The sequence below is a fragment of the Chionomys nivalis genome, chromosome 19 (assembly GCF_950005125.1).
Source record: "Chionomys nivalis chromosome 19, mChiNiv1.1, whole genome shotgun sequence".
Taxonomy (NCBI): Eukaryota; Metazoa; Chordata; class Mammalia; order Rodentia; family Cricetidae; genus Chionomys; species Chionomys nivalis.
Window position 1 is genome coordinate 34,757,603 of NC_080104.1, and position 26,209 is coordinate 34,783,811.

General features: G+C 45.5%; 1 protein-coding gene across 1 annotated transcript in view; it reads left to right on the forward strand.

The window, feature by feature from the left end:
• The first annotated feature begins 3,343 nt into the window (after positions 1 to 3,343).
• The window catches only part of Il1r2 (interleukin 1 receptor type 2), a 32,098-nt gene continuing 9,232 nt past the window's right edge, over positions 3,344 to 26,209 (forward strand). Inside the window, exons 1-3 of the mRNA XM_057751734.1 lie at positions 3,344 to 3,459; positions 20,787 to 20,935; positions 22,081 to 22,342. Of these exons, the coding sequence (XP_057607717.1) occupies positions 3,446 to 3,459; positions 20,787 to 20,935; positions 22,081 to 22,342 (425 nt within the window). The 5' untranslated portion in view covers positions 3,344 to 3,445. The remainder of the gene's footprint in view (positions 3,460 to 20,786; positions 20,936 to 22,080; positions 22,343 to 26,209) is intronic.

A 26,209-nucleotide genomic window follows, 5' to 3' on the forward strand; every position in this document is an offset into this window, starting at 1 on the left:
AGAGTCTTTCCATTTAACCCTAGCTAGACTGGGACTCTATGTAGAACCAGGCTGGCCTTGAACTCACAGAGATCTACCTGCCTCTGCCTCCCAAATTGCTGGGATTGCAAACACACATTCCCAAACCAGGCCTTGAGCATACTTGAAAGGACTATGAGACTCTGATTGCCTTAATTAAGTTTCTAATGCTATGATAAATACCATGACCAAAGGCAACTTGGGTAGGAAAGGGCTTATTTCAAATTACAATTTGAACTCAAGGCAGGGACCTGGAGGCAGGAACTGGAGCAGACACTATGGAGAGATGTTGCTTACTGGCTTGGTCTTCTTGGATTGCTCTGCCTGCATTCTTATCCTATCCAGGACCACCTTCCCAGGGATGGCAGCCTGTTCCACCCTGCCTTCTGAGATGGGCCCTCCCATATCAATCAGTTATCAATAAAATTTCCCCACAGACTTGCCTATAAGTCAATCTGATGGAGACGTTTTCTCAATGAAAATCTCTTTTTCTTGATAGGTCTAGGTTTGTGTCCAGTCAACAAAAACCAACCAACACAATGATCAAGCTTTTCCATAACAAAAAATGAGGTTGGGTAAATTCCTCTTTACGGATCACAAGGTCACACAGTTCCTCTTGAGTGTAGTCAAAAGCATCTGCTAGGATCTTGCTTCTCCTCCGAGGCTGCCTTAAGCCGTGTGTTGCCTTCGCTGTTGAGTGGATAGGATCCTATGTTAGGCAGGTCAGCTGCAGAGATGAGAGTGAACGAGTCTGCCGTTTGCATGACCTTTATGCTGAGATGGAGATGGCATTTAGGAAAACCTTCCTGTTGGGGTGAATTTCTGCCTTTGAAATTTCCTTGGCATGGCTCCAAACTTAGAGCTTACTCTTCAGTCTTATCATGTCAGAATTAAGAAACAAAGCAATCATCTTCCTTCAAGTGTCCTTGGGAAAAGAATGAACATGGACATAACTTAAGACTTACCCTTTGTCCTAAAAGTTCATTTGGGGGTAGTTATAGCTTTATAAGACTATTGCCCAGTGTACATGTTGGCTTTGACACAAACCTAGATATATCAGGGAAAAGGTGATCAACTCAGAAAATGCTTCTTTAAGACTGGCTTGTAGGCCAGACTGTGGGGTATTTTCTTGACAAATGATTGATGTGGGAGGGCCCAGACCATTGTGGATTGCACTCCCTTCGGCAGGAGGTACTAAATACTCTAAGAAAGCAGGCTGAGTAAGCTGTGGGGAGCAAGCTCTTTGGCCTCTGTTTCAGTTCCTGCTTTTAGGTTCCTGCCCGGTCTTCCCTTGGTCATGGATTGTGACGATCTGAGAATTATGTGATGAAATAAACCCTCTCCTCTCCAAATTGCTTTTGGTTATGGACTTTTATCACAATAATAGAAACCTTAACTAAGACACCCAGTATGATGTTGTGTATGTGATTAAATTAACATAGCTAACTCAAACATGGCCCCCACAACTGCCTGGACCTCAGGTTGCTCCTTTTCAACTGGAGGATGGATTTGATTATCACCAAGTTTTCATTTAGTTCTCATATTATATTTCTTTTAGATATCATTTGCTCAATTTGAAATTTGAATTCCAAGAATTACCTTCTTTGCTATCCAAAGGCTGTCAGTTTAACTTGACCTTGAGACTTTAAAAAAAAATTTCTTTGTTTAATTTTTTAAAGTTACTTCTATGTGTATATCTGTGTAAGGTTAAGCGCATTTTAGTAGAGGGCCCTCCATGGTAAGAAGGGGGAGTTGGATCCCCTGGAGTTACAGGCAGTTGTGAGCGACTTTGACATGATGGGAACCGAACTTGGGACTTCTGCAAGAGCTGTATGTACTTTTTTTTTTTTTTTTTTTTTTTTGGTTTTTCGAGACAGGGTTTCTCTGTGGCTTTGGAGCCTGTCCTGGAACTAGCTCTGTAGACCAGGCTGGTCTCGAACTCACAGAGATCCACCTGCCTCTGCCTCCCGAGTGCTGGGATTAAAGGCGTGCGCCACCATCGCCCGGCTCTGTATGTACTCTTAACTGCTGAGTCTTCCCTCCAGATCTGGCCTTGAGACTTTTGTTGAGGATATGGACGTCTTAATACTTTTCTTAAATGCTTTTGTACCTACTTTTTCACCTGTGGGGACATGATGAGCCGGCATAAACAAGGCAGAAAATAACACTGGGGTTAATAGCATCGATTGGTGGTTTGTTTCTTCCATCACTGATACTGTTTGTGATTATTACTTGCAGTGCTGGGTTTTCAAGTATATTTTGTAAATCATCATTTTCTATCCTCCAATAGGGGGCCTCCAAAGCACCTGCTTATACTGTGTGGCACTGTCCAGCATCTATACAGCGGGGCAAAGGGGCTGTTGGGACTGCATAGAGCTTTCTGGGTCTGAGTTACCTTACTTAATATGATGTTTTCTAGATCCATCCATTTGCTGCAAATTTCAAGATGTCACTTTTTTTTCTGCTGTGTAGTACTCCATTGTGTAAATGTACCACATTTTTCTTATCCATTCTTTGGTCAAGGGGCATTTAGGTTGTGTCTGGGTTCTGGCTATGACAAACAATGCTGCTATGAACGTAGTTGAGCACATGTCCTTGTTGTATGATTGAGCATCCTTTGGGTATATATCCTAAAATCGTGTTGCTGGGTTGTTTCCTATTCTGAGAAATAATCATGCTGTTATTCAAAGTAGTTCTACCAGTTTGCAGTCCCACCATTAATGCAGGAGTGTTCCCTGTACCCCACATTCTCTCCAGCATAAGTTGTCATCAGTGTTTTTGAAAATCAACTCTTTACATCACCTCTCTTTGAAAAAAAAAAACAAGGTTAAGAAACAAACAACTAAAAACCAAAAACCTAAACTGAATCCCCTAAAACAATCCCATAAGCTTAACCCTCTTTAGATCTCAGAGAGTTCCTCGTGGGTAGGAGTGGGGACCTTCTCTCCCACTCATTAGACACCTCCTTGTCTCTTTAATGAGACTGTGTTTGGGTTTCAACCAGTGTCCAGCTAATGTGGTGAAATCCCATGCATGGAACTGTTTAAATGTTGGATATACAACCAGAATCACTTTAAGATGTGTTCTTGGTCGGAAGTACGTCATTTTAGCCAGTCACATACACACACACACACACACACACACACACACACACACACACACACAATAGGGAAACTCAGAGTTTCCTTAGGCCACTTCCCCATCTGGTAGGCATTCACGCACAAAAAAACGCCATGAGCCTAAACCGGCTGCTCTCCTGTGAGGAGGGAAAAGGTGTGTCCACCCATTTAGAGTGAGTGACACAGCCCAGTTAGGAAGTCCCAACAGACAGGAGTATATAAATCCCTGTGGTGACTCTGGAGACATCACTGAAGGTGAAAGTCTGACCTGGCAGCCTTCCCCAGGCAAGAAGCAGCAAGCTACAAGAATGCAGAGCTCCAGGTAAGAAGCTTGGAGAGAGCCTGGCAGACTCTGTTTTCTTTACTGGGACCTCAGACAAGTCTCTATGCTCCTCCTGTCTTCGTCTGGGTGACCTTTCTCCCCAGTGAGTGTCTATACAAGTGTGCAGGTCACTTTAAACTTTAAACGTTTCTTTGCCTTTTCCACTTTGATTTTTCTGTTAAGAAGTGTGTGTGTGTGTGTGTGTGTGTGTGTGTGTGAATTGGGTCAGAGGGCTTCTAAGACAGTCCACAGTTCCAGGCCGCAGACAAGCATCTAGAACCCCCCTGGAGGGACTGAATAGGTTGGGCTCTTACCTTAGGAGGCTGGGCATGTGAGGCAGAGTGCAGAGCGCCTCTTTGGAAGGCTCCTGGGACTTTCCTAATGTGGAGTGCTTGTTTGTTTTAAATGGACCTGAAGCATCTCAGAAGCCATAGCTTCTGGCAGAGTGAGCAGCCCTCTAGGATAGGCCTGGAATTCACAGGTGTTAGAGAAACTCTTCGGTTTTTTTTTCCTCGTTATTTAGAGTCCCCTCTCTTGACTCCCTTTTGGAATCTTTTCCCCTCCCCCTCTGAGCCCCAGCTTACCAGTCTCTGACCTGAGCCTCCTTATGCAGGGTGGTCTGGGTAAATAGAGGCAGAGCACTGGACTGTCCTCCTCAGGCCCGCCCAGGATTCTGCTTGCAGTGAGATGTTGCTGTTTTCCCTCTGGGCTTCTTACCATCAGCCTCACCCTCTTCTCCCTCTGCCTTTCCAGGAGGCTTTTTTTTCTGGGATCAGTGTCTTGTTCCTACAGGCGTAAGTGCGGAAGAATGCCTTCCCCTGAGGCTCCTCTGAACCTCGTCTGTCTCAATGCATTGTTTCCCTTCTTTTAGCTTCGTAGGCTTTCCCAGGAGCTGCAGTTCTGGAAGTGTAGCCAGGATGGACCCTCCCCCATGGGCTGTAGGTGGGCCTGGGCTTTGCCCGCCAGATATCTTCACTCACTTCGCTTCTCATCCTCCAAATCCAATTGTTTGATCCCTAGAGTCGAGCAATCCTGTGATCACATCCCTCCTCCCATACTCCAGGATAGCAGAGCCAGCTCCTAGTGCTAGAAATGCTGAAGTACCTTCCGCAAGTGGTGCTGATTCAGGCGCCTTGCCCTGCATGCTTCACCACGGCAGTGCCCATGTTTATCAGGTCCTCGGAATTTGCCGCTATCAGATCTGCCTACCACACAGATTGTTTGGCCCACACGAATTTCCAGATTCAGTGGGTGTGGATGGGTACCCAGGGACTTGTGTCACAGACTAGCACTGCTTGCATGGGAAACCCATTTTGAGGACTGTTTTCTCAGGCGATGAGACAGGGTTCATGCCCATCAGTAAGCCTAGGAGGGAGTTGTTTGGGGACAAGGACCTTGTGAGATCCCTGTTTCTCCCAGGAGTCTTGTAGACACGCAGGTGATTTTTGTTCCTGCAAACTGATATAGGGCCTGAGCATATGCATTCCTTACAAGTGCCACTCATGTTGTTGGGCTACACTCTGAGCAACTAAGCTGTAAGGAGGTTGGAAGAGCCCTTACTTGAGGGTGAGGAAGGAGAAAATGTAAAGCGTTGGGTGGGTCTCAAATGTTCTAGAGGCAGCACTCATCAGGATATTTTACATGCGTGTAAGAGGCAGAACCGTAGAATGGGATCTGCTGATTTATACCCTGTATAAGCCCCTCTCATTGAGTGAGGCTGGGATGTGCAAACAGATGGATCCACAGCCACGGCCTGTGTCCCCTTATATAGTACAGCTGTAGGACTTTTGTGGGTGCAGTTCAGGCTCTTAACCAGCTGAGCAAAAGGAAGAGCAGATTGGTGGCTCCCATGCCAGAGCCTCACTCTCCCTAAGTGGGTCTGGAGGTCAGCATCAGAGAGAGTCAAAGCTGTATCAGTGACCTGTTGGCCTTAAAGAGGTGCACAAGCTAGAGATTGGGTGGTCACTAGGAGCCAACCTTCAGCCACTAGAAAGCAGGGACTTCAATATTCTAATCATAACCATCACAGTAACTTGGAAGAGGACTACAGGCTCATAAAAGGAACAGAGCCCAGCTGACTTTTGGCTCTAATCAGGAAAGACTTTGAACAGAGAAACCATCTAAACTGAGCTCAGACATTAGACCCACAGAAGGTGGGGGCTAAATGCCCAGTGTATGGTCCTTGGTTTCACAGAAATAGGAAACAAAACTGTGTCCTGGTCTTTCTCTTTGACTTCTGTATGCCCTGATCCAAGTTGCAGTGTAGTGGTACCTACACCGCCCTGTAGTCTAACACAGCGTCGGTCAGTTTTCGCTCCTGCTGTCTCGTCTTCCATCAACTGTGCCAGACCCTGATGACTTCCCACAGCTTCCCCAGGCCTCCCCGGCCGTTTTCAAATCAGTATTTACAGAGAACATCTGCTGGATTATATATTGTTTTGACATCCATTCTCTCTCCAACTCTCTCTCTCTCTGTGTGCGTGCATGCATGTGTGTTTGTAATACCCCCCAGGCTTGCTACAGGATATTCAGGACGTGAAACTGCTTCTCTGTCCTACGGAAGTGGTTTTCAATGTGTAGTCCCTGAACAAGAGGCTTCAGTATCATCTGGGAACTTCCTAGAAATGTAAATTCTTGTGTCTCCACTCATACTTCCTGAAAGAGATGAGGCAGGGACAAATAGTGGGGATTAGCAGCTGGACTTTGGTTATCACCTGTCAGGGTGTCCAGCTGTGTTCTGCTGGCAGCATTCACCAGAGCTCCTTGTTTCCCATGGCCAGAGAACAGAGGGCTGGCGTAGAGAACACCAGCTGTGAAATGGGTAGGCCTGGAAGGCCAAGCGTTCCTATCAGTGCTGTGCCAGGACTAACTTCAGGGCTGCAGAGGAAAGAAATTATACCAGAGTAAGAAAGGGGCCAGCCACTAATGAACCTGGTATACTAATATCTACCATGTCCTGTTGCTCAGGTATGTTAGCTGGGGGTTGCTATAGGAGGGAAATCCTGAACTGGATTTCAGACTGCAAACTTCTTAGGGATATTCTCGTCACGAGGAACAGGCTGGTGGTGTTGTCTTCCAGGAGTGAGATGCCAGAGGGTTCAGTGTGGCAAGAGAACACAGCCCTTTGGGGAGAACCAAGAGTTTTCGAGCCCATGGAAAATGCAGTGGGTCTGGGATGACTTCCATTCAATGTTTACATTGTCTTACAGGAAGGGGTTTCCCACATGGTGTAGATAGAAAGTTCTTGGATTCCGTGTGTGCGTGTGTATGTGGGTGAACGGGGGAGTGTGCCTATGTGTTCACTGTTGACCTTTATTTTTTCTCATGGACATTCATCATACAGGGCACAGGATAGCTTCTTTTCTTGGTGACCCTCAGAGCAGAGGGCATCTTAGCTGTTGTCCTTGGTTACCCTTAGACTGTTGGCCAGTCTAGGTTGGGCACAGTTGCTGGAGAATGGGAGATAGTCTTTCAAAGCATAAAAAGAAAAGTCCTATCTGTCCTGACATCTTGACAGTTCTAGAAGAAAATGTTTCTACAATGTATAGCTATATTACAAAAAACCATATGCTCACTGAAAATCATTGCCCCTCCGTGTATCTGCTGTTGCAAGAAGAGTCTCGTTTGGTTCCCGAGTCCTCTTTCCATGGGGAAGGGGGATTCAGCCAGCTCTTGTGTATCTCACCTTCATTCCTACTGGGCTCATCAGATTCCTTTGGGTTGATGCTCATTGCAGTTTCTCATCTGGTTCCTTCTAGCCATCTCCTAGGATGCATTCCCCAAGAATGGTAGGAGGAAGTGTGCTTGATGTATACCTGCCGACCTAGGGTCACTCACTGGCTTCCTCAGACCTGTGTTTGTGTCTGCTGGGACCCATGGCTGGGAAAACCCACAGTCTAATGTCCCAGGTATGTGACAGCCAATGTCCTCTGTACTCCTCACTGACTCTGCCAGTCCTCTGCATTTGGCCACCCCTTTGTTTATTTTCCTCTGGTTCAGAATGTCCAGGTGATAACCAAAATAATTAGCAGCTGGTGGGGGACACACCCCAAACAATCCGAATGGATACTGCCACATTGATTGCTCAACTATGGTGCAGTCTGGGAGCATCAGGAAAGCTGGGGCATCAGAGCAGAGGCAAAGTGGCTCTGCCCTGGTTCCTTCTCAGACCACTCTGCTGCTTCCCAATGACAGCTTCATCTAGATCAATCCCTTTCACCGTGGCAACCCCAGCTCGGCCCAACCCTTAGCTTACTTCCCATTCTTCACTACACATACAGTCTGAACCCTCTCCATTGACCTGGGAGTGAGACTACCAGCAAGCCATCTTGTAGCAACTCAGCATCCCTTCTGTGGATGTATCCTATCGCCAGTGCTTTTTCTCTCTGCTGTTCCCACCCTACTAAGAGTAGCTAGCCAGACCAAGGTGGGGCTCCTATACATATCCGTTTGTAGTGAGCAAGAGTTCTTCTGCTTTTAGCTTCTTGAAAAAAATCAAAATTCTTTTCTGCTTGGCTTTCAGGTTTCAAACACATTTTAGGTCTATCCATCTCTTTCATCTGGTACCTCTCTTTCCCATTTTCCTTGGACCCCAAAGGATCATTCTCTTCTGCTTGTCTTCCTACTGAGAAGGAGTTTCCCCCATGTCTTATCTACATCCTTCCCTCCTTTCCAATCAGTGTGTTGTGCTTCCACTCCTGGGACCATCTTGTAGAACCATCAGGAATAGCTTGGACACATTGCCTTCACTAAAAACATAACCTGCTCCATCTCCCAGAAAAAAAAAAAAACCTCGAACCAGAGTTGAACTGTTCTGTGTGATTCAAGGCCATCACTGAAAACCTTAGCTGTTTTGTGCTCTCACATCCCAAGGCCCTTGTTGGGACCCAATAACATGGAGGGAGGGCAATGCTTCCGTCTGCTCTTCCAAGCCCCACATGGTTATTTGCTTTGTTTTTTGCAAGTCTTAGTTCTTTTCTCATCTCCTTTATTGGCAGGGAACCACCTGCTGTTATTTGCAGTTTGCATTTTTGTCTGTCAACTATCTACTTTTCTACCACCAATCAACTCCCACCCCCATCCTCCAGAAGCTTAAATATGTTCAGTGTGTTCCGCTCTACCAGCAGCATTGCATCTGCTTTTGAGTGAACATTCATCCTTGCCTCCATGATAAACTACACTAAAATGTAGCCATTTGACACAACCACCGCTTTGTTATAACTCATACATCACAGCCAGGCGGTGGTGGCGCACGCCTTTAATCCCAGCACTTGGGAGGCAGAGACAGGCGGATCTCTGTGAGTTCAAGACCAGCCTGGTCTACAAGAGCTAGTTCCAGGACAGGCTCCAAAACCACAGAGAAACCCTGTCTCGAAAAATCAAAACAAGCAAACGAACAAACAAACAAAAACTCATACATCACGTAGGCCTCATATTTGAGAAAGGCTGGGCAATTCTTCTGTGTATTTCAACTGAGTTCCAACTGTGGTACCTTTGAGAGGATTCGAGAGGTTACTGACAGCTCAATCAAGACCCTTACGCATGCCCCTCTGGGGGCAGTCAGGCTGCTTCCAAGGTGGCTGGTTTTCTGCCAGGAAGCTAGGTGGCATCTGCTTTGCTCTCTCACCTAGCTGCAGAGTTCACATAGAGTGAGCTCACTTCTGCTGCATTCTTTTGGCCACACATGAGTTACTAGCCTGTCCACATTCAAGGGAGGTGAGCTGGACTCCACCTCTTGATGGCAGGCTGATAGTAGCACCACAGAGACTTATGAGGGATGGAGGCCATGCTCACAGACATCTGGAAGGTCTAATCTACTCTGCAAGAGAGCCACGCCACGTAGAGAGAGAAAGAATGTCGGAGGGGGCTTCTAGGATGTCACTGTGAGTAAACACAGACTCTTGGGTTGAGAACCTAGGGCTCCTTCAACTGTTCCAATCTTTGGGGTCCTTCTTTGTTCTCTCTGTGGTATTTTAGAGGGACAGGTTGTCTGGGTAATTGGTTCTTTGAATGTTTCCCTTGTTTCTTATATTCATGTTCTAGGGGTTGGAAGCACATATTTCATCTGAAGGGTGTCGTGTGTGCTGGGAGTCAGACTCAGCCCCAATGCCAGCAGAGCAGACCTGACCACTAGTTACAGTTGCCTAGAAATGGTCCAGCGGGGGCAGATGGTTCTGTTCTTCACTGCCCAAACAGCCCACATAGATGGGCTGACTTGATATACTTTGTCTGATGAAGCCCCTTGACTTGCTTCTTTAGAAGTGGAAGTTATAAACCTGACAAAGACCTGTGCTCAAATCCAGATTAACTTTGAATCCTCGGTAGTGAGGTCCCGTCAGCAGAGCCTTTGTATTTCAGAAATGAGGAAATGGTGACACAGATTGTGTAATTGACTTTGTGGTTGCCCAAGACTGCATAGCAACACAAAGACAGAGGGCCCAGTTCCTATCTCCATTACCTGTGTTTAAGGACTCTGTCACTAAGGGGTCAATCTGAAAGAAGGTACCAGAAAGCTTAGAATTCCCAACCAGCTTTATAAACCTATAAACCTATAGGTATTTTTCTCTGTGTACTCAAGATCATGCTTATATGTTAAATATATTCTACAATTTGGAGGGATGCATTTGGTCTTACTGATTGCTTTAGGCAACTCTCTATACATTTCTAGCTTGGTAACTGGTATTAGCTCAGTTATTGACAATGACGCTAGAAAGTTCCTGACTGTGGAGGGCCACTAAAGCAGGATCCAGGCAGAATGCAGATGGTGGACTCTGTGACCACTCACTCAGGTCGTCCAGCTACGTGTGCTTGCCATGTCACTAACCCCCTCAAGTATCAGCTTCCGTGACATACCGGCGAGCCTCGCCATGTGTTGAGCACGTTCTCTTTTCCAGCGCTATGTTGAGCTCTACAAGTGACATGTCCATCATCCTAAAATGTCTACCGGATTGGATCCCTTTCACAGATGAGGGGGATGAACCACCCACATGTGATGTTTCTGGCCCTTGGCTGTGCCCCTGGTGTTCCTTGTGTTCCCACTCTCTGTCCCCGTGAGTTTTCTCCCCTGGGTTTTCTAAAGAGTCTCACTGAGGTCCAGGATTACTGACCAAGGTGAACAAGATTTCTGTGGACAATTCTAGGTAGCAACATCTGACCAATGAATGCCATTTAGAGAAAGGCAACTTGGGCTCTGAACTGGCAGAAAAGTTTTGGATTAGGGATTTGTCTGGAGATGGAAAAGGCCTGTCTCTTAAGGAGATAAGTTTGTGACCATCTACAGGTGATACTGATGGAAGGAATTTTCTAGGAAGTGGCAACATCTCCTCCCTAGGCTTCTCCAGGGAATGGTGGGAGTGGGGGGACCCTCATTAGGGAATGCTCAGTATTCATTCTGACATGATTACACAGTCAGAAGCAGCGCCATCATGCTTCTTGGAGGCAGAATCCCCTTTATTCTAGGGGTGAAACCAGGCTACTGTCTTTTTTATTGAGCAGCATTGATGTGTGAGCAGCCCATCAAAGGCTCTGTCTCCAGCCAGCACATTTGCCAATAAAAGTTGCGGCTGCCCTGTCGGACATTCCTCCTGACTTACGCCAAGGATGTTCCGATCCCGTCAGTTCTTAAAGTTCTGAGATTTCCTGCCTAAGCTATGATGTCAATATTTATCTCCTTATCAGTCATAGAAGGCTTCGTTGTAGGACGCACATGATACACGTGTGGGCTTTAGGATCTTTGCCACCCTGGCCGTGACTAAGTGATGGGTGCTTGAGCCAGTAGCTAATCAATTTGATTAATAGTCAACACTGCCACCTTGTCCTGTTGTTTTGGTGACTGTTCTGTCTGACTCAGAAGTGGGACAGTTGCCCAAAACCTACAGGCATCAAAATGAGGATAACAGCACACTAAAGTTTAACCTCCCAGATTAATTCAGTCCTGACACATTCAAATACAGTACTGGAAGGTTTTTATTTTGAAATATTTCAACTGATTTTTAAAAAGAATTTTGTTTATATACTCGCCTGCGATTCCACTCAGATCACATATACATCTCTCTCCCAACTCCAGGCCCTCTTTGGATGACCCCCTGAGTTCGGTTAGGGCGACCTGGATGTGTATGGTATCGAGCCAACCCCTAGAGCAGGAGAAATTCATCAGGGGCTGCATCTCTAAGGAAAGCTGACCCTCCCTTTCTTAGCAGCCATTAGCTACCAGCTGCTCATCAGTTGGCAGTGGGGCTTCCTGCTCCCTCTTCCATCCACATGGAGACGTTGACTGGCTTGATATCTGCTGGTCTTTTGCAGACAACCCCAGAGGTTAGTGAGTTCATGGGTGCGATAGTTCTGACAGGCCCAGAAGACACAATGAAGCAGCTGTCTTCACTGATCTCAGGCTCCCACAGTCTTTTCTTCTCTCCTCTCAAGATGCTTCTGAGCCCTTTGAGGAGGGGGTTGTTAAAGATGTCTCATTTAGGGTCTCATTTAGGGATGAGCACATATCCCCACAGTGCACTTTGATGATCTGTCTCCATAGTAACTGCAAAAAGACGCTTCTGTGATTGGGGGCTGAGAACTGCCTAATCTGTGGATAGAAACTTAAGTATTTAGAAGGCAGTTTGATGATCTGTCTGTTTAGCCAAACAATGACCATAGGTCTTTCCCTAGGGCCAATGACCTCCCAGTCACTAGTTCTTATTTTTACTTAGTTTTTCTGTTAAATCTGTTAAAAATGTATTTATTGCTATATGTATCCTGAAGTACTTAGACATTTGATGGTACCTGCAATTTTCAGATGTTGTATCTTTTCTGTATATGGAATTTTACAGTATACAGAGAGAGAGAGAGAGAGAGACAAAGAGAGAAAGAGAGACAAAGAGAGAGAGAGGAAAAGGGGAGGGAGAGAAGAGAAAGAGAGACAGAGAGACACACACAGAGAATGAGACAGTGAGACACAGAGAGAGACAAAGAGACAGAGAGTCACAGAGAGATACAGAGAGAGACACAGACACACACACACACACATACATACAAAGACAGAAACAGAGACAAAGACACAGAGAGAACAATGAGTTCCAATTCTGGGTGAAATAAACTCTGAAGTACCCAGACCTTCTTTGTTCCCAGTCTGTGAAGAGTGATGTAATTGCTTACGTGCTCGTAAGCTGTTTGCATTGTCCATGTACAAGGGTCAGAAGCTAAACAGCTCACCAAAGGACAGGTCCCCCAGGCCTGAGTGAGTACCAGGGGAAGATGACTCCTGTCTGCTCAGGGCCTGGTCATTTGGGCCTTTTACTTTACTATGTTATTTTTCTTTTCCTGCCTCATCTTCACACAAACTTATCATTTGCATGTAAAATCTAGTCGCTCTCCTACCCACGGCCCATCGCCGTGTTCTTACACAGAATGAAAAGCGTGAAACATGATTATTTGTCCAGAAAAAAAAATAGAGATCAAATTATGACTCCCGTGCTTGGAATGAACCACCCCTGAAATGTCCTCCCGATCACAAGGTCAGCTCGGACTCCAGGAGAAAAATCAAGCTGCCTGGGCTTTGGAGATGTGTTTAAAGAAAGTAGGGCAGGGAATGTGTTTGGGTGGGAGCCTCAGCGAATGATTGCATCCCCTCTATGGGCCTGCCAAGGACTCGCTGTTTCCCACACGGCAACAATTTTGGTTCCAGCCTTTTGTGAGGTTTTGATTATTGAAAACTGTCACTTCTACGTGCCTGTGGTTTGCTTGTCTGAAGCCACTTCCTTGGGGAAGTCACGGTGAGGCAGCTGTTTTGCTGTAATCCAGAGAGAGAAAGAGAAAAATTCAAGAGAACCTCTTGATTGGGGGTAGCCCGGGGACATGGACAGGGGCAAGCAGAGCTCAAGGAGGGCAGCCCTCGAGGATTTCCTTTCCTTCTGGAAACAGTTACCTTCTTGCTTGACTAGATGGATAAACTGGACAGAACAGTCAACTTCCAATTCTGTTTGGTTCCTTGCCCAAAGAAGATATTGGAGTAAAATTCTTGTATTAGTTACTTTTCTTGCTGCTGGAACAAAAGAAAAGAAAACATAAGAAGCAACGTAAAGCCAATTATTTTTGGCTTACAGTTCTGGGGGCTATAGTCTATCCTGGTAGACAAGACAAGGCAGCAAGCAAGACAAGAGACAAGCTGGTCACATTGCATCGGTAGTCAGGAAGCAAAGAGTGAACAGGAAGTGAGGCCAGACCACAGAACCTCAAGACTACCTCTGTGACGTACTTCCTCCAGCAAGGACACATGTCCTAAAGATTCCCCAGCCTTCCAAAACAGTGCCGCTAGTTGAAGACCAATGTTCAAATACATGGGCCCGGGACATTCCCCACCTTAACCACACTTGCCTGATGCTTCAGCTTCATGCTTCCATGAAGCATCAACTAGAGACCACGCCAGCAGATACTAACTGATGTCTTGGTATCAGAGTAATTGTTATTCGTTATAGACCTCGATACAAACCCAAGGAAAGCCTGACTCAGAAACAGTGCGAGCCTTGGGGCGGGGACTGCTTTCATCCCCGCAGAGGTTACAAGGCAACTCCTGAGTCAAAGTCATTTTTCAGAATCCTCCCACCAGATAAAGTCTGATCTGGGCCAAGTTGGTGTCAGAAGGAAGGCTGTGGGAACAGCGCGCTTCATGCTGCCTTTTAGAGCTCCTTCCCCTGGGTATTTTTTTAGAAAATTATTTAATGATCTCCAGGCAGGTCACAGATCAGGTTTAGGTGCATACTGTAGAAAGTTCGAGTATGTAGAAGGTGGTCAACCCTCTTCTCATTGATCCAACACTTTTCATGAATCCTCTCAACTTGTGGTCCAAGATGGTGGCTGCAGTCTAGCCACCAGTGGGTGTGAACACTGAGGACACAAGGAAAAATGATTAATGGACATTTTGTTGGGGATGCTATTTCATTCTAACTGATAATGGCACATGTTTATGGGATACAGCATGGTATGGTACACACACATACACGCACACACATATATTACATAATGAGCAATTATATGCAATGAACAAATTGATCACTTGATATAGATCTCATCTGAAAACCTCCTAGCTACTTTGGAATACATAACAAATCTACGTTGACTATAATTATCTGATTTCACAATTAGAGAAGTAGCACTTATTTTGCCTTTCTACTTCTAACTTTGTGTCATTGACCAACTACTTCAAATCCTTTCTGGCCCCAACCCCATCTCTGGAGACCACTATTTTACCCACACCTTCTGTGTGATCAAGATTTTCAGATTCTACATACAAGGAAGATTTTATAGTAATTGTGTATGTCTGGCTTCTTTCGCCTGACATGATATCCCTTCTACTTACATTGCTGCAAATGGAAGAATTTATACTTTTAAAAATGACCGACCAAACAGTATTCCATTATGTGTATATATGCCAGATATTCTTCATTACATCTGGATATTGAATTGACTCCAAATCTTGCTTATTGTGAATAAGAGCGAGTGTCTCTTTGACATACTGATTTCATTTCCTTTGGTTATATGCTTAATCATGGGACTGTGAGGTTCATAAATATTATTTTAAGGGGCCTCCCCAGGAAGATTATGCATTCCAGTTACATTCCATTGGCTCAAATTTTCTTTCTTACATGGACAATTCTAACAGCAGAGGGTGATGGGAAGTGTGGTCTTTGTATGGGATGGACCCAGTGGAGAGACAGAGGTAACATTATTAGGGAAAACAGGGTGGATAGGTATTGGGGGAGGAGAAAAAGAGTATCTGCCATAGAAAGTATCACTCTGAAGAGCAGGGGCCTTTGAAGTCAGCAGTCTTGGGGTAAACTCCAGTTCTTACTTAGTAACTATTCTATCATGGCCAAGCCCCCTTAATCTCTTTGATTTACTCTGATGTATCTTATATAAAATGGTACGATAGTCACCCCTAGGGACAAATGAAGAAATGTATGTTCAATATTTGTCACAGTTGCTGTGGCTATCACATTAGCTCGCACACTTGTATATTTGGCTTAATTTTCTTGTACAAAGGCATAGCATAAGTTAGACATGGTGTACTATTCCAACTGGATGATCAGTTTGTCTGGCTAGGGCCAGTGTAGCTGAAGACATGATACTCAGATGAGTGTCTGAAGAGGACAACTCGCCTAATGTTTGTACAGTTTTCACGTCACCAAACAAGAGGACAGACAGGGTTAGAAGTGAGATTTAAGAAGTATTTATGTTTCAAGAATGCATGCGTGAGAGAAGCCTGTGGAAGCAAGAAGACCTTGGGGCACACAGTACTAGGCCAGATGCACACCTAAGAGAGAAGGATCCCCTGTCCTATCACGAGAAGTAGGCTCCAAGGCTGAAGGTTTGGGTGTTTAGAATCTGAGAATCCCTGTTTATGAGGGAGGATTTTACTGGAATATTCTCAGTGCTCTCCCTGCATTAGTGTGGATATTCATCTGAATTATTGCAAGTTGTTCCCAGGGGAAGGGAGGTGTGGTGGTGGTTCAGACTACACCTCAGGTAGAATTTCAGTCATGAATATCCCCTGGTACTTTCCATGATTGGCCACTGAGGCCAGTAGACTTGTAAACCCAACACAGTTTCTGACTGGAAAGCTGTCACCACCCCTGGAGAACCAGGCAAAGAGCAAGCACAAAAGAGAACATGAATGTTCCCATAATTACCCCTGCTGGTGGGTGACTCTTGCCTTGATCCCATGACCTGCTGAGGCCGTGGAATGTGGGCAAGTAAGAAGGCACTAGTTCCAAGCATAGCAATGCTTGCTTCTGCCTGCGTTGCTTGGCCATTCCTGAGAATGGGTGTTTCCAGCTTTAAGGATACTGAGAGCAACATGGAGGCCATGCGGACTCCGCCTGTTTCTCGGAGTCATCCTCAGCCCTGCCTGGTCTTGGCTAGTCAGCCGCTATATGACATAAAGACTTGTGAGTCACGGCCGATGATCACTTTATGTCGTCAGCACTGGGGATAATCTTCTACGCTGCCTTGCTATGGTCATGGTTGGCTTGCTTAACCAGCAGTGTAGTGTGGTGTGAAAGGGCCAGGAGCCTTTTAGACAAGCAATTGGTGGACCATACCTAATGCTTCACGAACTTGTACATGATATTCACTTTTTAGATTCTCATCCCTTCAAGATATTCTTGCCTCCCCCCCCACCACAATACTTTAAACCAGGAAGTTAGCGCTGTGTAGAATCTCTAAGTGCGTGTCAGAATTGTGTATAAAGTAAGAGTCAGTCTCCAGGTCTATGTCATTGACTTAAGGATCTTCTAGATACTGAAGACTGAGGATGCTCAAGACCCCTATGGAAGATGGTGCGGTACCTGTGTATGAATTGTATAACCCTCCTGTATGCTTTAAATCATGTCTATGCCACTTACGATATCAAACACAAAGGAAATGCTAGCTGTGCAGTTGCTCTAATGTCTTGCTTAAGGAATATCAAGAATGATCGATGTCTGTGCATGTATAGCAGAAATGGTTAGAAAGAATAGGAAGGGCCCAAGTGGTCCAACCACATTTTATGACTTTGGCAAGTAGTCTTAGCAAATAGGTATTTCAGAAATAATACCGTTCTGTGAAAGGGAGGGGAGGTGGGAAGAAAGTCCGAAGGACAGGCCTTTATGAAATGCTGTCAGAACTCTATAGTAAAAAATCTTCTGTCATGGGTCTGTAGGGGTGTGAATCTCCAAACCCCTAGGTCTACAGATCCCTAACTCAGACAAGCAGACCCACCCCTCCATCTGGTACTTCACTCCAGTCTCATCCCCTCTTCAGACTCCCCCTCCTCCCACACAGAAGGTTGTATCTGGGAATGCAGCAGAGACGTGCAATTTTCTCAAACCCCCTTTTCTGTTGCGATTTAGACAAAGCAAAGCTCTCCAGATAGGAATTCCAGTCACACGTCTTTAAGGGTATCTCTGTCAGGGCACACGGGTCTAGCTGCTTGCTGACTGCAGGTTGGAATCATCTGGAGGGAAGAAGGATTACTAATTTGGGGATCCCCTTTCAGCTGCAGTTTCTCAGGGTGTTAGGTACTTTTTGAAAGCCTCCAGGTGATCCTAGTAGGTAGTCATGTCGAGAAACACGAATCCAAGTGGGGACTTCCTGAGAAGACCCAAGTGAATCAGAATCTAGGGCCCAAGAATCTCCTAACTTAACATGTGCTAAGCAAGTCAGTTATGCATGGCAAGTTCTGCTTAGACACCATCTGAAGACACAAAGGGGTAAAGGGCAGTCACCTCTACAAATGGTTTCCGCGTACTTCAGCAGAACCATCTTAGTGAAAATGCTGGCCCCGCTTCCGAAGACGATATGCGATCACACTGATGTACCAAAATAAGACGGATGGACTTAACTTTCCTCGGAGTTTTTCCATTCCGGCTTTCAAATTTTGAGGTGTTTCTTTCTTCCTCTTTGGCCACCTGCCCGCGTTTATTCCGTCTTTGATGAGGCTGAGGTCAGGAAACCAGCTGCCACTCTACCCCAGGCAAGAGACTCAATTTCCATCCTGGGAAATGACAACTTGAGACGGAGGCATGATCAGGGAACAGGTGTTCCTCTCAGCAATGGACGTGGCTCAATGCTAAGACAAGCTTGGTAACTTCTCAGAGAACCCTGAGAGATTCAGGGATGAGTTCCTAAAGTTTGACTTTTGTCTTGCCTCGGAGGCGTGTTATTACTGCACCATGGGCCAGCACCCGATACACGGCCACATAGTTAATGTGCAGCGACCCAGAAGAGATGGAGTTCCTTGTGTGGGTCCCCACTGAGACCTGAAGAACTCCACCTTGAAGCTAGGGAGAGAATAGGACATCACGTGACCTGTGTTTTTGAAGAAATGAAGGGTTTTAAGGTTGAGCCTGTTCAGTACAATCAGCTTAGGCCTTCTTGAGACTTTATCTGGGCACTCCTGAAAACATGACAATGCTGTCCCACGCTCAGCGGAAAGACGGGATTCAGTGGCTACCCATCTTATGACACAGGTTGCCCCAGCGTCCTACAAGAACTTACACGGCTTGAGGCAGACTCTGACCTTTTGTCAGCTCTGGTAGAGGCCTGTAAGGATTTTCACCACAGAGTGGGTGGAAGGTCTGAGAATCATAAGAGGTTAGAGAAACCTGTGAAACTCTAGCTTCCCTGACTTGATTGCTACCTCAGGGCCACCCCACAGAGCCCCTGAAGGTCTATAGCCAGCTCCAATAGGAACAGTGACATCAAGGTCAGAACCAGTGCACATAAAGGAAGGGAGCAGGCTCTCTCTGGTCACCTCGGGAGGGCACGCTGAGAGGCTCCTTATGCTAAACCCAAGCTCAGTCTGAGGGGGAAATGTCACCACTTGGACTGAAGAGGCCTGAGGGTCCTTCAGGCTCTATCGCCTTCCCCCCAGAAGTCACTGTCACCACAGAGTCACACCAGGAGAGCCTCGGCTTAAGTAACCTTTGGCCCGCAAACAGGGAAACAGTTTTGTTATATATGGAGTTTCCTGTTCTAGTCTAATCCAATTTCTTGGCCTTCATTGCAATGCCAGCTGCTCAGTGATGGATATAAGTGGGCAGCCTGAGGTCAGGAGTTCAACTTTCCTTCCAGTCAACACCTGTTTCTATTTCTGTTTAGAGAGAATGGATAGGTTTCTACAGGTTTCTATTTCTGTTCAGAGAGAATGGATAGGTTTCTTCATTCGCTAACTTACTTTGATGGTACCATTTCTAAATTCATATACATCCCTAACAGACAATCTCTGAAAATACAGGTTGGCTCTGGAATTGCTAGTGAGACAGACTCCTTAGACCCCACCCTTGTCCATGAAGATAAAGGGGAGCACCTTCTTGGTCCCTGGGTCTCAATATTTACCCAAAATTTGAATCTCTTCAGTGTCATGATCCTGTGTGCCTTCTAAGGGTGTGATCAGGACCTACAGGAAGCTCCCGAACTTTCTTGGGGTTGGGGACAGCCGCTATCTTTTTTTGGGGTAGTGTTTTTTAATCAAAGCAGTATGAAAACCATGTTAAGAAAGGGAGCTGGGCTGCAAACACAGACAAGTGCCATTGTTAGGATCCAGAGGACAGCCCTGTGCGTTCCAGGCATGGCAAACTATAGGTTTCTAACCTATACCCTCAGGAGAGGCATCAGGACCACATGTTACTAGAACTACCAAGGAGAGATTTCTATGCCTCTAGCCTTTGAGTAGCCAGAAACAGATATTGTCAGTCATGAGCTATTAAAATCTCCGAAGATACTAATCTTGAGGGTGGAGGGTGAGACGAGAGATGAAGAAAGCTCTGATTTCTCAACCCTGCTTTCTAGCTTTAATGAGAAACAGGCTCTGCAGGATCATGCTATTTAAGCCATTTCCCTCACAGAGGGACTTCAGTTCTGAGCAGTCCTGGGTGTCTGAGGCAAGTATCCTGGATTGTGTAGGCTTCGCTTCTCACCCCTTCAGAGTGACCCAGGGACTCTAGTCTGTGTTCTGCTCCCTTGTGCCCACCTGAGCGTAATCCCCTCCAAAACCTCTTGTGGAGTTGCTTGCTTTATTTTCTACCTTGAACAGAACAGAAGAACCCAAGGCCAAGGAGGCACAGTAGCTTCCTGTGAGCTGTGGTCCCACCACTGGCAGGGCAAACAGGTAACAGAAAGGGCTGAGTGGACGGGTATTAATGAGAGGAGATTCTTTTGCTGGTTTCTCATCCATGGCCCGTTCAGTCTGCCCACGTGGAACCAGGAAAATCTCCATGAGGAGTAAGACCTGAGGACTTCTGGCTTCTAGTGATTTGTTAAACTGTCCACAGATTCAGCAAACGAACTGGGGTGGAGCAGGATGGTGAATAAAGTGGATTCCTCATCCACATAGAGCTAGTGTGTGTTTAATGAAGAATTGCTACAGAGGATCACAAAGTCAGAGAGGAGGGTGTGGAGGGGGCTCTGGGGCCAGAGTGTAATGCAAGACTCATGCTGAGGGCAAGGAGAGACCTCACTCAGAGAGTGGTGTGTGGTTGCACGCCTGGAGGAGGAATAGGTACAAAAAGTTGCCCAGGGCTGGAGCTATTGAGATGCACTACTGGAGAGAGAAGACACTTGGGACCTGAAATTTCCATTCCAGGCAGGTATGTGGGAGACGCCCGGGAGTTTAACGTTAGGCACCTTCAGAAACACAGCCACAGGGAGACAAATAAAATGGTTTGAGTTTTCTTACTTGAAAATTTCTAGACCAAATGTTCCCCATCCTCAGGTGCAGTTTCAAGACCCCGTTCTATCCCCCAGGACCATCTTTCCACGAAAGCTCACGTTCCTACCAACTCTTCTTTCTCCTCTTGTAGGCTCCGAGAGTCCCGTGCCCTTGGGAAGTTGGTGCAGACGATGTTCATCTTGTGTGTGTTGGTGACTTGCGTTTCTGCTCTCACCACTTCGCCAGTGGAACACGCAGAAAGGGTTTCTGGAATCCCCACTACGCCAGAGAAACACACAGGTAAGAAACAACCACTTCAGCAGGGAAAGGGCCCCACCCCGTGTTTTTGGGGAGCACAATTCTCTAAACAAATATACATATTCAGAATATGGCCAATCTGCCCTTATTTAAAGAAACATTTGTTATGGAGTTTGAGACCCCTGGAAAAAGACCACAGCCTTAATCCAGATTGTAAATAGTTAAGTTTAGTGAAGCTGTTAGCAGGACAGCAATTGCTGAGCCAAACTAGAGACTGCTGCTCAAAGGGGGGTGGGGTGAAGGAAGGGGTTTTTTACACGCGAAAACCACAAGAACACCTTGAGTATCAGCATAAGCAAACCAAGAACTGTTCTGCTCTGCCAAGATTAGGTAGCCAAGGCTACCTCAAAATAGTCCTTGAATGTCTATATAAGAAGGTTACAGAAGCAAAGCAAGTCATCAGTCATATCATGGAAGTGGGTGGTCATGGGTGTGTATTTTTGGTTGGGAGTTACTGAGTTACTGAGATAAATTATTGGGGTTTATCTTTCAGGGACTGGCGTCAGAGAGAAATGGCTAGTGGTTACTAAGATGGAGGCTTAGCAGAAAATAGAATTTCTTTAACCATCACACCTTTGATTTGAAATCTGTCTCAACCAACCTGTTTTATCTGTACTTATAGAGTTCAACATTTAATATCAACAAACGAAAATATAAGACCATGTATTTAAATCTTTAAAAAAGAAATTTAAGATGTTTTTATTTCTGTGTGCTTGTGTGTGTGTGTACACCCATGTGTGCAGATGCCCTGAAAGACCAGTAGAGAGTGTCAAATCTCCTGTAACTAGAGTTACAGATGGTTCTGAGCCTTCTGATGTAGATGCTGAAGAATGGAACTCCAGCCCCCATTTTTTAAAAAATAGCGCTGTGAATCTGATTTAACTGACTCCTCGGGATGAAAACTGAAATTGGTGGTCCCCAGGTTATCGTTTGGGGAATTCCAAAGCATAGTAGCAGGGAGCACTGCTCATGGGACCCTGGGTGCGGGCCAGTTTGTTGGGGACACACAGAGTCTTACTTAGATTACCCTGTGTACCCTTTTGTTGGAAACACCTTCAGTTTGGGTACCTATGATTTTGCGATGTGAGCAGGTTTTGGACCTAAAGCCTACTCTCTCTGACCGGCAGAGCTTGGAGACAACTGCCAATTTCGTGGCAGAGAGTTCAAATCTGAATTCCGGCTGGAAGGTGAGCCTGTGGTTCTGCGGTGCCCTCTGACGTGGCTTTATTCAGATGCCTCCACCAGTTCCTACCCCTTTCTGACCTGGCATAAGATGAACTCGTCTCAGCTGATCCCGGGAGATGAGCCAAGGCTGTGGGTGAAGGATGCCTCCCTCTGGGTTCTGCCAGCAGTGCAGCCAGACTCTGGGACCTACATTTGCACATTCAGGTAAAACCCTCTGGGATGGGGCAGTGTAGCTCCAGGCAGAATGGAGTCGAAGGTTCTCAGCACACACGGATGGCAATTCACACTTCGTTCTCCATGGGGTCCCTGCAGAGCCCCTGTGCTGGTTAGGGTTTATTTATTTATTTTTATTTCTTTGGTCAACTTGACATTAGCTAGTTTCAAGGAGAAAGGGAACGCCATTGAGGAATTGTCTCCATCAGATTGACTTATAGACAAATAGGTGGAACTTTTTGATTAATGGTTTATATAGAAGGGCCTAGCAGTGTTCCTCTGCTACAAAGAGAAACCATGACCATGGCCATGTTTACAAGAGAAAGCATTTAACTGGGGCTTACTTCCAGCTTCAGAGGTTTAGTCCATTATTACCATGGTGAGAAGCATCATGGCGTGTGGGCAGACATGGTGCTAGAGAAGGAGCTGAGAGTTCTACATCTAGATCTACAGGCAACACTGGCACTGGCTTAGTCTTCTAAAACTCCAAAGTTCACCCCACCAGTGACGTACTTCCTCCAACAAGGTCATGCCTCCTAATCCCTCTCAAAATAGTGCCACTCCCAAATGATCAAGTATTCAAATACATGAGCTGCTGGGGGCCATTCTTTTTCAAATCACCACACCCACCATAGGCAATGCCATGCCTGGTCAGAAGGTTCTGGTTATATAAGAAAGGAGGCTGAGTCATTCGTGCAAAGCAAGCCAGTAAGCAGTGTTTCTCCATGGCCTTTACTTCAGTTTCTGCCTCCAGATTCCTGTCTTGACTTCCCTTCATGATGGACTGTAACCTGAGAGCTGAAATAGGTCCTTTCCTCTCCGAGGTGCTTTTAGTTAGGATGTCTATCAGTGATGGAAAGTCAACCAAGACAACACCTCGCCTGGACATTATTATAGCTCTCTCCCTCCTGTGGTGTGTTTGATCTCTGCTCAAATGTCACATCTCTGGAGAGAACTCCCCAGCATGTTAGCTGATGCAGCATTTGGTCCTCTCTCGTTACACTGATGTCATTTTTCTTGACCGAGTTTTCCCCACCAGACACACCTGTTCTGTGCACATGTATGTAATATTTGTCTGTCATTAGAACACGAGCCCCAGAAAGAGGGGGGTTTGCTTTGTGCCCTTCACTGGTGACTCATGGTAGAGAAACATGTAGAGAAACAAGACATAGCTGGAAAATCCCAGGGAGAATTTTAGAACAGGATCGAGTCTTAGAGATAGCTGAATCCGATTGATTATTGCACAGATGAAGAAAATGAGTATATATAGAAAATTCTTCTAGAAAGGAGCAGGAGATAGACCATGAATCTGGACCAGTCCTCCCTATTTTATGTCCTATTTATGTCTCATGGTGCAAACACCTTCCTGTCTGCTTGTCTGTTTGTCCTTCTGTGAACACTTAGGTTTCTTCTGCTTTGTGGCCATCTTCAGTAATGCCATTATGAACATGAGCTTTTGTTTATGTTTCTGGATCATCTGGCGGTTTATGTCTGATCTTATTTGTTTTTTAGGAACTGCCAATCTGTTTCCCATAGCAGCTGCATCGTCTTCCATTCCCACCAGGGTTCTGCTGTTCTCCATGCTTGCCAATGCTGGTTGCTTTTCTTTTTCACAGGGCTGTTCTAATGGGTGTGAACTGGTAGTTTGTGTCCTTGGCTGTAGTCTCCTGGTATTTCAGCTTTCCATGTCTTTTTTGGCCACTTGTGTATATTTCTTGGAGAAATGGTTACTGAAGTCTTTGCCAGTTTTGAGAACTGCGCTCTTTATTGCTTGCTATTGAGTTGGAGGAGTTTGGGATGTCTTCTCCTTATTGGCTGTATGACTTGGGGATCCTTTATCTCACTCTCGGGTTTGCTCATTCACTCCATTGATAGTGTCTTTTGCAGAAACTCATTTGCATTTTGGTGAATTCTCGATTATGTACTTTCCCCTATTGTTCATGTTTTCTGGGATCAGGGAATCATGAATGAATTCAAAGTTATGAAGCTTTCCCCCGTTTAACTCTTGTATTATGGGTGTCTGGTACATTTTAAGCTATTTTTTGCACACAGTGTGAGGCAAGGGTCTGGCCCTGGTTTTGCATGGGGCTCTACTGCTCTCTCAGCACCATCTGTTAAGGAGATTCTTTCTGCAGTGATTGGTGCTGATGTGTCCCGCCACCTCTAGAAGGGTAAAGTTGTTGACTTCATGTTGATGATCTTGATCGTTTCCTGGCACAGTTCTTCCGAAAGGATTAGGGCACACCCTTGGCATGCCTGGAGAATAGCCTTCCTTCTCGAGATGGCTACCTCTGTTCCTGGGCCTCTCTTGCTCCACCTACTTGCTGACTTTAGAGTTCCTCTAGATTTCATTAACTCATTTATGGCAAGATTGCCCAGAATATTGATGTTTAGAAGGAGATCTAGACAAGCTGACGTTCTGAGCATGAATGGAGGAAGCTCAGACAATATCAGCTTCAGTCCCAGGTGGGGCGTATAAGCAATGTGCATGTGTTTGTGGAGTCAAAAATTCTTTCAGATCCAATCCAGCTCTGCACGGTGGTCGGTGTGCCTCACTTCCCCTGCTTAGAAGGCAGGTTTCAACCTGTCCACTTTCGCTGAGGAAGCAGGCCAGGGATCTCTTCCTCCTGTACCGGGGAAGTGTGAACATCTGACTTTGCAGCCAGCAGAAAGCTGGTTTCCTTCTAGGTTTTCTGTCTGACTCTCTCTGAGGAACACTACCAGGAACACTCAGAAGTGGAGTAGGAAAAAAATGAACTTGTTCTGGAATCAGAAAGACATAAATGGGAATTTTAGCTGCTCCATCATGTATCCTGATACTTAAGTCTTGATTTTCTTCCCCTTTGGGAGGTTTGTTAGAAGAGTTGGATACACTAACACAGCCTGGGAAGGATCTGGTGTACTGAGACTCATGGTCTATAACCAATGTGAGCATGGAGCCCCTGCAGGGCTACTGCCTAGAGACAGGAATGTTAGGGAAGGGTGGACAGAGGCATGTTGGCCTTATAGTAAGTTTTTATGCTAGATCAAGAACTATAGCTAATATCCTTATTTTTGTGTGTTTGGGGGAAGGAGCTCTTGATATTGAGGTGGAGTGGTGAGAACCCCAGTGTTGAAGTGTTCTTTGCCTGGGGGGAATGCTTGCCGTCTCTTCCAAAAGTGTAGTACCGAGCTTCAACTCGAGTGGAAATCTCCAGCAGCTGCTAGAACAAACTTTGGCATTTATGGTTCCAGGCCACGAGACTGCCCTGCTCTTCCATGTTTATGCTCTTGCTATTGGGAACTCACGTGACCTTGCTGTTGCTCAGAGTAGTCAACATAATACTGCCAGAACAAACAGTCCTCAGTCTCAATGCTTTGCCCAAGGGGGAAATAATGGAATAAAAAGTGGAAAATATGAAAAAAAAGTCTGGAATAAATACCAGATCAATGTTGTGAACAAGCTTTAGACTCTTTATATGTTTGGCAAGCTTAGTTTCTGGAGACTTCTCATAGTTTATGGGATTTCCAAGGGCCTTTGATTTTTGTCTTTTAGTAGCTATAGAGACTTAGAAGGTTATTTAAATTTGAACTGAACTTACTTTAGTTGAAAACACTATAATAGTCATGATTACCATATGTATGTCTATGTATATGTACATATATACATAGTTAATTTAAGGTTACTTAAATGTGTACTTAATTTACTTTAGTTGAAAGCACTATAATAATCATTGCTCCCATATATATTACTTGACTGAAGACCACTTTGCTAAAACTAGCTACCTTGAGCACTCTTCAGACTTCTCATTTTCTTTTTATTAAATTGTTTTTATTGAGCTATATATTTTTATCCACTCCACTTCTTTCTTTCCCTCT